The 11,912-nt window shown below is 38.6% G+C and overlaps 1 protein-coding gene across 1 annotated transcript; it reads right to left on the bottom strand.

Moving 5' to 3' along the window:
- Positions 1-3,920: 3,920 nt before the first annotated feature.
- On the bottom strand, positions 3,921-9,802 carry PQLC3 (PQ loop repeat containing 3; the record flags this gene model as incomplete). The annotated part of the gene is made up of 6 exons (XM_010083419.1): positions 3,921-4,006; positions 5,966-6,007; positions 7,177-7,297; positions 8,461-8,518; positions 9,154-9,223; positions 9,692-9,802. Coding segments are annotated over 6 exons (488 nt in total), but the record flags the coding sequence as incomplete, so codon positions are not given.
- Between the last annotated feature and the right edge of the window lie 2,110 nt (positions 9,803-11,912).

Raw genomic sequence — 11,912 nt, 5'->3', positions numbered from 1 at the left:
TTCTTACGCTAATGCTTATTGTGGCTCCCAGACATCTACTTGACATCAAGATCCATCATCTCCGAGAACTCTAGCTCAAAATCAAGCAAATTAAATTCAGTACAAACCAAGAATTTAATAACATCCTATTTTAAGGTTTTTTTTTCAGCTTCCTCACATTCCAGACTGGGACATCCTTGCACTATTATGGGTGATGAAGGCAACATTTAATGTTATGCTTCGTACATAAATACAAATCCCAAGGATCAAAGAATCTGTAAGGGAATGGAGCAGACCAGCCTCAAATGAATTAGCAGGGAAGTAACTGTCACCATCATAGAAAATGCATGGCTGAGAAACTACCTTGCTTGAGTTGATCTCCACATCTGTGCAGCTTTTCATTTATAATAGTTTTTCCTGTGGGCTCTGAGGTGTTATTTCCTTTTTCTTTTTTTCCCCCTATTACATATGTTCTTAAATGGATAATGATTGGTGGAGGAAGAGTAATTTTACCTCATTTAAAGGAGTGACTGAAGGCTTTCTACAAGTTGTAAGCTGTGACCTTTTAGCTAATTATGACTGACCTTCTCCAAAGAGTCAAAGTGCTCTAAAAATCCGGTTTTGAGCTCCAGCAGTCGAGGTGTGTGTGCACTGCCCCACCCCACTCCTTTCTCAGAACCAGGTTAGGGAGCAGCTCCATGCACAATGTAAACCAGCGGGAGGGGCACAGGAGTCAGACAGGGACAGGCACTTCTGAGCACTCCAAGCAATAGAATTTTTGGCTGGATTAAACAGAGACACACATCTACATCTACACAGTCCTGTTCTGCAGAAAACGCCAGGCATTACGGAGACCCGTAGGGTGGGGGAGATGATGGATTTGCATTTGTGTACGACGTTCCTGTTCACCCAGAACAATTCAGAAATAGGCACTTGGGAGAAGTAAACTATGCACACCTTCCTCTTCTACTCCTCAGTTTCAAACCTGCAACCCATTACCTCTGGAATCATGTCCTCACTCTTCTTTGGATAGTAAATCTCATGATAAATGTTCTCTTTCATGCTGTTAAACCGAGTTTTGTGGCTAAATACAGATTGTAGCTTATTTACCAAATGCACATAGTTCATCATATCCACAGCTGGAGAGATTTGGGGTTACAGCGAAACTTCAGTGGGCTGTACATGAATTCAGATCTTGTCTTTTCACAGGCAAGAAAACTTATACTTTTTGAAAGCCCCAACACGACCCACACATTATCAGCCAGGACAGGAAAGGCCATTTTACCCCGTGAGCTTGCTGTGAACTGGTGCAACTAGACACCGAGTGTGTAATTCGGCACTTCTACAGGATCTGCGAGTGGCGATGTATTACTTCCAGCCCCGTGGACAGAAGTTGCTTACTGGCTTACACACACCGCAATAGATCCAAGATCCTTTCCCTGCCTGTCTTTGGTCAGCTGCTGCATTACGCAGCAAACAACATGCTCGTCTCCGCCCTGATACTGTTGAATGACAAGTTTAACAAGATTAATCCTCCCTGGGTATCTCATTTAGAGCTACTGCCTTTAATCTAGCTCCTGAGAAGATTATGGTTTATGTACTGGAAAACCGCAGGGTCTATGCTTTCATGGGGTTTGCCCAGGACTTGACCATACCTCTGCCTTAGAAAAGTGAAATAAATTATTCTCTGGGGCGAAAAAAAAAAAAAAAAAAAAAAAGGTGTGTATAACTATTTACTGCTACCTGCTGATTTGTTCCATAGCCCATGCAGCTTGAATGAGAACTCACGGTCCAGCTTTCCAAGTCCACAAAATTACTTTACCTTAAGCTTGTGAATTATCCAGCTTTGTTTCTTTTCCTCAGTCTCTTTTTCCTTCAAGTTTCTAAGATGATTTATTTCAAGGATGCTAAGTAACCTGTAAAGAACTTTTCTTAAATGTTTTCAGCATTATATACAACAACAAAAAACAACTTGAAGTGCTGATCCTTAAACTGAAAATCGAGTGTCTTCATTTTGCTACAGCATCACTCAGGAGTATGAAAGATGTCAGTAACAGACAGGATTTGGACTCTATACAAATCTCTATCAATAAGAGGTTTAATTAAAAAAAATGAGATGAGAAGTGTGTTTTTTTCATTTAAGTGCTGGAGCTCTTTAGCATGTTACAAGTTAATAAACAGCCTGATGCTTCAAATATTAAGGTGAAAGCTGCCCATTAATGACCTGTAATGAGTATGTAATTTCTCTCCATATATAGAAACAGAATAAAAAATTAAATGTAATGAAAATTAACTGTAAGAATGACATTAATCAACCACAAGGAATAGCATTTATTAATATGACCTGGAAAATTTATCACATGCCACCTGCCACCATTTAGACCACTTCAGTTATTTTAGACAGCTTTACTAAAATCAGTAACAGGATATTTACAGTTACGCTCTCAACCAACATAGAAACATTTATATATTTTACTTGAGCAGTAAAAAAATCCTTATCTTTGAACTTGCTCTCAATAATGTGAGATACATTAAACTGTATGTCCACAGACATACCTCTTCCCCTCTAAAATCAGAGTTTACAAAGCAGCTATGTTTGCTGATGGTGAAGGTTTCAGTCTGATTGCTGAGTTACACTGGCAGAAACATCTGCTTTTGCAGATCTCCACAAGAGTCCAATGATTTACCATGCTGCAGGGAAAACCTGCTTCAGATATAGTCAGTGCAGTCTTCCCATAGTGTTTAACGGTGTCAGGACCAAGGGTGCCTTGGTTTTAACATGCCAATCCACAGTAATACTGTTAAGGACTCTTGTGAAAAGGCGTATCTTTCCATTTTGGAGAACATACTGAGAAGTGAAGGCAAGCTGTATGATTGCTTCTGTAACTTCTGCTTGGAAAGGCATTACTTCTAAAAGCAAAGTTCTCCATTAATAGTTCTCAAAAATATCCTCTTCCCTTTTGTAATATACCTACTAAAATTTTATTAGAAACTCCAAAGTAAAAACTGAAGTTTTTACGTACTTCAGCACAGATAGGCTAAAAACTAACAAAGCACAGAGCAGCTTCATCAAAAACTGACCCCCGCTGGAGATGAGTCTCTGCGATGCATCAAGCTGCACGTGTAAACAGGCCCCTGTCAGTACGGGCTGCATTTGGGGACTCTGGGTATCAGTTCAGGAACTTCTGCTTCAACACAGTTTTTAACTCTGTTAGTCAAAGTTTCATTAATTTCTATACATTCTAGTCTCTGCTGTTCCCCAAACAGTATGAGTGCATGAGAGCTCAGAGTGAAAAAGAATTGATAGTTGAGTTTTTGCTCTTAATCTAATAAAAACAGGGTATATTGAAGAAAGTGACCATGGGTATCCTGTATCAGCTGTATAAATTGTACCATTTCAATGTTGCATGTAAGCGCTGCAATCCCAACTGGATTTGTGACTTAGTAAAATTAGAACCTTCTTTGGAATTGGGCCTTGACTCAGATTTTCTTCATCCGAAAATACAGATAGCTAATGTAGAACTCACTGAGTTGCTTGCAAGAAGACAAACGTTGTTGTTTTTCAAACTCGCAGCAAATGCGGAAAGATGAGTTGATGATATGTTGGTGCAAAATTGCTCTTACATGATTGTAACCAGAAAGTACTGAAGTGATATAATAAACATCTAAATACAAAATACCTTGTTCATTTAGTAAAAAAATCCAGAGAAAATGTGATATCAGTGAAACTTGTCTTAAATGACCAATAAAAATATGCTGCTTAAATTAAGTATCTTATCAGAATTATTTCTAAGGGAAATTAAGCATGACTGTACTAATTATACTTAGGGATAAAAACTAGGCTTAAGAGAGCTTCTTCAGCCTTTGTTCTGTTGTTTAAGCTTAATTGTATCAGGTTGTTTTGATGGTAACTATGCTGTGTGCTGATGAGTGTCTTCTAATCAGTCTTTTTTAGTTTTCCTGTAGTGCAGGATTGTGGCTGTGACCCAAATATTGAGAATGAGCATGGTTATGAAACGGATGAGAACTAAAAGGGAAAAAAAAAAACTTGTCAGCATAAATAAAAAAAAAATCAACTTCTGTTATTTTGAGAAGACACGTAAACCTTCATTGGTGTACAATAGGCTGATTCCCGTTCTGCATTTCTTTTCATTCAATTTGTTTAAATTACCATGTTCAGAAACCCAGAAATTCTCAGAGTAAATATAGCAGAGAAGAGCATTTAGCACTTATGACTGATGTCTGAAAATAATGCACTACAGTACCTTTAATTCTTTTGTAACAAAACCAGATTAGTACAAGTTTGAGTAGCCTCATATAAATTTCTATTTACACCAAAAGTTAAACTCTGAGCCGCAGTTCACATCTCCTTTATAGCCGAGTGTGTTGTTTATAATAAGGGGATTATTCTCTGCTGCCATCTGTTAAGTTTAGACTTTGGGGAGACAGGAAATGCTTTTATCTGTCAGATTTTAATGAGAGGGAATCTGACAATTTAGGAAAAAAAAGCAGTTTTTCAGTATTTTGATTAACTTTCAGGTTTTTTTTAAGCCAAAATAAGCATAGTATCTCTACCTGTGAGACCACAGTTTAAAGGATAGGTATATTTAATAACCATTTGGTAAATGGAATATTTACAGAAATGTAAACAAAACTGTGTTTCAAAAATATGTGATATTTGACAATTACATACATGTGTATGAAACCAAGATGAACATGCCAAAGCGTTCAGTGTTACAAGTTAACTGGAAACATTTTCCACTACAGCAGCACAGTATCAATGTTTGCTGCCATTTCTTCCATGTTCCAAAGTGTATTGTGCTGTATTGTAAAAAGTAGCTTTAACCCGAGCCAGCTTTACTTTCAAGAGCCAGCTTTTTATTTTCATGGTGTTTTTCTCCCTCCCTTCCTCCCCTCAATATACCTCTCTCCTCATCAGTCTAAGTGTGTACCTGAGGGTGAAATGAACTTAGTAACTGACCCGGACTAAATTTCTGTGTGCGTATTATGCCAATTTTTTGGTGATCCAGTTAACTGCATGGCCCCAGAAACTCTTATTCCAGCAAGGAAAAACCAGCAAGGATGGGGGCAGAAATGAGTGCTTGAAAAGGGGACTTCCTTTTCCAGTGAAAGACCCACTTGAAATGGTTGTAAAGCTAGAGCCTTATTGTGCTGCAGAGGGCTGCTTAAAAAAAAACAAAAATCCATTCAAGTGATGTTTCTGATGAAATACCAGCTTTGAACTAGAACAAGGATCTGCCAAGTACAATGTAATTTTGTTACTGTTCCTATATCCACCAAGTCTTGATCCCAAACCATTTATTGAAAAATCTGCTGTGCTCCTTAGCTCTTTCAGTTTTCTCAGGATGGTAAGAAGATGTTAAATAAATTTGCTTTATAATTAAATCAGCTGCAAATTATACATTTTAAGCCAGGGGTTTTTTGAGTTTCTTGCCAGCCTACCATTTCATTTCAGCCTGCCATAAACTTTCTGAATGTTGTGCTTAAAACTATTCATATACTAAGCTGAACTTTAAATAGTTTTTTAGAATAATTTAATGCACAAACCCCAGAATAAGAAAAGGAAACATTTATGATTTGAAAAGCTATCACTCAATTATTACAGATTTATTACAGTGTTTTTTACTAAATTTATTTAAATAGTAAAGATTTTTAATGCTTTTCTTCTGCTATTTTCATGATTTACTAAATTTTGTAGTGATTTTACCTTTTGAAAAAAATAATAGCTTTTGAACCTCTTGTCATCATGTGATAAGCGTAAACAGGTTTTTTGGTTTTCTCCAGGTATTTCACTGATCTGTAATCCCATGCTACTTTTTTAGCAGTAACTCCTTCCCTCACCATGCTAAACCACCAGGTTCATGGTTTGTTCTTCTGAGACCAGTTAACTGCTTTTACAAAACAGCTAAAACCAACCATGGCAGCTGCCATCTTGGACAGGCAGGCAATTCCATACTTTACTCACCCGCGAGATCATTTGTCGTCATTACAGTTGTAACTATTCTTGCTGTAAATTGAATGAATTCTGATTAGTGCATTACACACAGCACGTTTATACCTTCAAAAATTATGAAATATCTATTTTTTTAATAGAGGATAATCCTGCATGAAAATATACATTGTATAGACATTCCCACTTTTAGTGCATCCACTCTTCACTATTTTAATTTCAGAGATCAGCCCTCAAAGCTGAGTGACACTGCATTAAGGGTCTTTTTTAATGAGAAAATCACTGATGTAATTAAAATTTTTATATCTGTATCTGTTTATCCATTTCACTAGGTAGGATGTGGTCAGAGTTTGCTGCTTCTCTTTCTGTTCAGCCCCCTTCTTCAGTAGTTGATACTGAGCTACACCCACAATCGAGTTAGCATGACTTAACGATTGTAAATGTTCACATGCATGCTTTTAGGCTTCTGCAAATATGAGGAATTCAGTTTTAATTCCCACAACAAATCCAAAGATTAATTATTTCACATTTGCAGCAGACTAAAACAATTTACAAAGTATATTGCCATTGTTCAGCGAATGTACCACAACTTCTAATTATTAACTTAAAACCATCTGTTTCACAGAGAAATAAATCCAGCATCACTATGTTTCATAGAAGAATATTTTAAACAAGTTTTGTGAATATGACTAAAGCACTTCTGACAAACTCTTCATGCAGACCACTAGGTGATTAAAACATAAACTGCACAAATCACTGCTCTTGGTACATTCTTAAATTCTCTTTTATTGAGAAATGTGTTTACGTGTAGTCATAGAGTTAAAGGTATTTAGCATGAAGTGTGTATTTATTTGTAGATGATTTTCAGAATTAGTGTTGCCTAACTACAAAATTTAGCACCTTTCCATGCTGGATCACTAGTAATTTTATTAAATCCTAGAACACTGAAATATTTTCTTTGTAAAGACAATCAGTTATTTCAACTGTATCAGGTCCTAGAAAAATTTGCATGTTTTCTAAGTCAGCATCATTGTGACAGAGCTGGTGTCGATGATAAAACTTGATTTCAAGAGATTGTATGGTATCTTGAGTCTCAGAAGTCAGCACTAAAGAAAACTACATCAGGCAAGATTTTTACCTACTATGAATGAAAGAGGCATTAGGAGGAGATAGGACTTTAAAAAAACGAAAACTCAGTGCTTCGCACCAAGTTGCCCATAGCTTACTTGCACTGGTATACGCAGACATGCTCCAGGTTAAGGCGCTCACTTGTCCAGAATCTTTTGTCTGCCAGAGACACCGCAGCTGAACCAGCTTACTAGCTGCACTGATGAAGGTGCACAAATTCTGAAAAGCAGGTAAAAAAAGAGAAGGAACTTCTGCCTCTGCCATTGGATTATCTGAGTGTTTAGCTTATGGCTGTTAGTATGTAACTTACTGCAAACTAGGACTGACTTTCTCATTTAGAATAGAACAAAAAAACTTTCTCAGTATTTAGCAACCCAAGCATTTCAGCTTCTTACTAAGGAACCATGAAGCAAAAATTAAAGCTGCCAGAAGCAAGGAAATGATTTCTGAGGTACTGCCCTGGAAGAATCTCAAAGAGCCCAATTGCTACTGCTGCTGGCAAATGCTTGACAGAGGCAAATACAGTAAGAAATGAAGAAATAAAAAAGCCTCTCAACCTGCTACATAAAACTGTTTATGGAAGTCAGCTAAAATGAGACTGATCTAGCCTAAACAGCAAGGTTGATTCAGACCATCTGTTACCATTATGCCTGGCAAACAAAACCATAAAAGAATGAGAAAAATGACAAGAATGTGTGGAAAATGAGTCCAACTGGTGGGAAAAAATAATGAAGGGAACAGACTATTCATCCTGTCATCCTTTTAAGGGGGATTTTGCAAAGGCAGCGGGTAGAGGGGACTGCCACATGGGTCTCTGTGGCATGCCCAGATTTCTCTTGAAAGTGAGGACTGGTATTAGGCTTAGAAACTTTTATCCCCATTTGCATCATCTTTTGCATTAGCAATTCCAGTTCACTTCAATTAAATTTTAACTTTCTTCTGTTAAAAAGGGCAAAGACCATCTTTAACCTATGTAGGGCATTATCAGATGATATATTTCTTGCAAAATTCTACGACTAAAGGGAAAAAAGATCTTGTGAAATATTTAACATTCCCTATTTCAAATGCTTTGATGCTCTGTTCTTCTCATGTTAAAAGCTTATTAATGGGGATTATGACATTAGGACTAAAGAGGCAATCTTTTTTCAACATCTTAAACCCTTGCTAGTTTTGATTAAGGCACCACAATTAACAACTTTACCTGAGAACATATTTTTTTTTTCCATAGAGTATTACCAGCACTATGTTTTCCAGCTAGTCACAGAAGTGAAACAGCTGTATTTAAAAACTGGAGTTGTTCTTAAAGCTAACCCAAATAATTAATTCTTCCAAGGCTAAATATAAAGAAGTAATTTCATTTCAAATAATCATGCAGCACTTACCATGGCCAGGTCTATTATCCTCTTCCGCAGTGTTAGCACATACCAGCCCCCCCAAAATCTTATTTTATGTTAAGTTTCATAAAATTCTGGGATACCAAAGCTCTTGAAACTGCCTGGGGAATTAGATTGTTTTAAACATCTGGAAATAATCTTATTGAAACGTTATAACAGACTATACAATCTACATAAAACATATTAAGCACTGGTTGAAACACTAAGTGTTCCTATTTTTCACACTGTCTTTGGTTGAACAGTGTCTGGAGTTTCTCAAGACCTTCTCCAAAGCACAAGACTTGAGACTTAAGTCCAAGTCCTATTTAAAAAAAAAAATACACAATACACTGCTGTGTTCATCACAGCAACTACAGTCTGCATGGGTAGAAGCAATGAAGAAAGATTCATCACTTCCACCCTGCATCTCTAGCAAAGATAGAAATTAAGAATTGGTCTTACTCCTTATCAATTGTGGGCCTTCTAAAGCATGGCTACACATAAAGCTTTCTTCTCATAGAGATTTTACTGTGATCCAAGAAATCAGCATGTGAAGGTGAAATGTATGTTGAAGGGTGGATGAAAATGATTTACAATGGTAGCACAAAACAAATGACAGAGCTGCTATGCTGCTATGCAAAGCATAGCATAGCACTATCAAACAAGCTACATAAACCAAAATTCCCAGATTTAAAAGGATACATGACTGCATAGAACAAAGCTCGTTTCATGTTTCCACTGAAACGCAGAATAAGCAAAAGGAGAATGACATCTGAAATAAATAAAAGATAGCTTGTCAGAGAAGGGAGAGAAAGGGCCTAAATGCAATTCTACACAGAAGTAAGTAGTTCCACTGGGCACCGTGTCTATGGAAACTGGTTTCTTACAGGTTTGCCTTGCAAATTTGATTGATGTCCAAAACCCTGGAAGCTCCAAAATGAAACTTTTCTCAGAATCTGGAGTATTTATAAGGTTTCTCTCCCACGTGGAATCACTGCAGAAAGGATGAGCTTACACTGCAACTCCATCATGTGTGTATTAATCATATCTTTCTCCTCTACCTGACCATCTATTTTCATAAAATGTATAGGAATTCAATTATATTTGAGATGTTCATTCTCTCTTCCCCCCAACCCCAGCTAGAACTGGTCAGTTGATACAGTGGAGTACTGTATCTACAAGTCTTGGAGTGCTGAATGAGCCCTGTTTTATTTCCCAAACATGGCTTAAAAAAAATTACCTTGTGCAATGATGATGGGATATTCCAGGTATGTCTGCAGAGGGTAACCATAATAGATCTGGTACCTCAGAAACACAAGGAAGCTGAACAGAAAGACACAAAACAGTGTGACTGCATGAAGGGACAGGACAGCTCCTTCACAACTTCTTTTTTACTGTTTTGCTTGTGCCAAGTCTCCAGATAGGTGTAGCCCCTGCTGTCAAACTTACCAAACAAATACGAAGACAAGGTGGAAGCCTGATGATTCTGCAGTTTACTTTTGTTATCCTCAAATAACATGTAGAGTAACATGCAGAGAGATGCCCACACTTCTTGTCAAGGTATTTGTGTCACAGTGTGTAAGGCATAATTTTATTAATTACAACTGATGAAAAATAAATAAAGGCTTCCAGATTTAGAAGGTCCCTTCTCTTTGCAATTGGCTTGGTACCTCTGGGGTAACTGATTTATTTATGTTTGTAGTTCAATCTGTACATTAAGCAAGTTTTACAGGAGTAGAAAACATTTTCCAAGCTGCCTAGTCTACAGTATTGGAAGATTGCCCAGTTTAGCTGTAATGGTCAGACTGAGAGTCTGTTCTTAAGTGCACCAAACAATGGCAATTCTCCTTCCTGCCATTCCACAATACAGTATTAAAAGGAACTGAACTTTTGTCATGTTTTCTCTACTTTCTTCAACTTTCATGCAAGTCCATGAGGTTAGACAGAAATGTCAAGGCTGCAGAGAAAACAGAAAGGACTCTTAGGGCATCGTTTTATGTAAGGAAAAATTGATGGTTTCTGGCATCAAAAGATAGCATAAGGAACTGTCTGCCATCAGCACGTTTCTGTGTCACTCCACTGCATGCTGGCTCTGGAGAACCACCCCAGTTTGCACCAGTAGCCCCAAAGCCCTCTGCAACTGGACCCACAGTCTTTATAAAGGCTGCAGGATAAAGAGTCTACTAAAAAAAACCAAACAGTCCCAATAAATGTTTCAAAAAAGCCCCATTGCATTTCTTCCAAAATAGTTTTGCCCAGAGCAGATACAGAACCTGCAGCGGTGTGGGTACTGCGGTTATCACGCAGGTACGGAGGAGACATTTATGGCTTCTCCATGCTCATCTGAAACATTACTTATGAAGCTTCTAATGCACGCCAACACACATGTATGATTGTAAAATGCTAAAATGTGAAATTTTAAAACCACTTTTTGCCTGGGGCTGTGGGGTAAGTTATCTCTGCTGGAACTAGAATTTAGCTCACTTATTCTGAGATGTATTAAAGGTAAACAGCAACAACAGGGGTTCAGTGCCGTGGAGAAACACGGGCAGCAAACGGCCACAGCAGAGACCAAGGGGATTCTGCACAGCTACCTGCAGAAAGGTGTCCGTATGCCTCAGCCTCTGCAGTGCCAGACCTGGGTTGACAGCCATGCCCCTAACTGAAGATGTGGCACAGGCACGTTCAGAAATGACATTCTGGTTTTGTGAGGTGATTTTTCTGAATAAAAAGCCCCTTTTTGACTCGGTGCATAGAGCTAGCAGCCAGGCGGCTGGACGTTCTGGCCACCTCCATCCCTCGGTTCAACAGACACAAGGCTCTTCAAGGTATTTTCTCTCACACACTTGTACCCACATTGGAACGTACATGTACAGAGTTCCTCCATTTTACATTCCATACAATCCTCTTTAAGTAAGATTTAATAAGTCTAGCCCATGTACGTTTATTACAGATTGACAAATCTTCGGAGCTTGACGTGGTTTGTAATTTTCTTAAAGAATTATAATGTTTTATTTATTTGTGTGAGAGAAGCCAGTCTAACTGGTCCAGTTACCTGCACAACAGGGCACACGGACCATTTAATAACCTGAATACAGGGCAGGTGCTGACTCCAGCTACATGGGTGGCCTGGGTTGGTTTTGGGCAAGGTAAAAAAGCCGAGCTTCCCTTCAACCAACAGCGCGGAAACGCCTTAAACCAGGAAGCTTCTGCTCCACAGTCTGTCCGCCCAGTGAAGGCAGGACGCGGCCCCTGCTCACGACCGGCGTGAGGAGTCCTGAGGCTCGGCAGCGGCCAACCATGTTATAAAAACACAAGAGAGCAAGGAAGGCTTGCCCCCCTCCAAACAGCCACTCAACACGTTCTGCGTGACCAGTTCTCTGAAGGAAGGAAAAAACGTAGAAGCGCCCCCAGCCCGCGGCTGACGCAAGCCCCGCTGAGCGCAGCCCCGCTCAGGCGAG

Source organism: Pterocles gutturalis, unplaced genomic scaffold (genome assembly GCF_000699245.1).
Source record: "Pterocles gutturalis isolate BGI_N339 unplaced genomic scaffold, ASM69924v1 scaffold41690, whole genome shotgun sequence".
In the NCBI taxonomy this organism is placed as follows: Eukaryota; Metazoa; Chordata; class Aves; order Pterocliformes; family Pteroclidae; genus Pterocles; species Pterocles gutturalis.
Note: the sequence above shows the minus strand (reverse complement) of the source record. Positions and strands in the feature narration are given on the sequence as shown.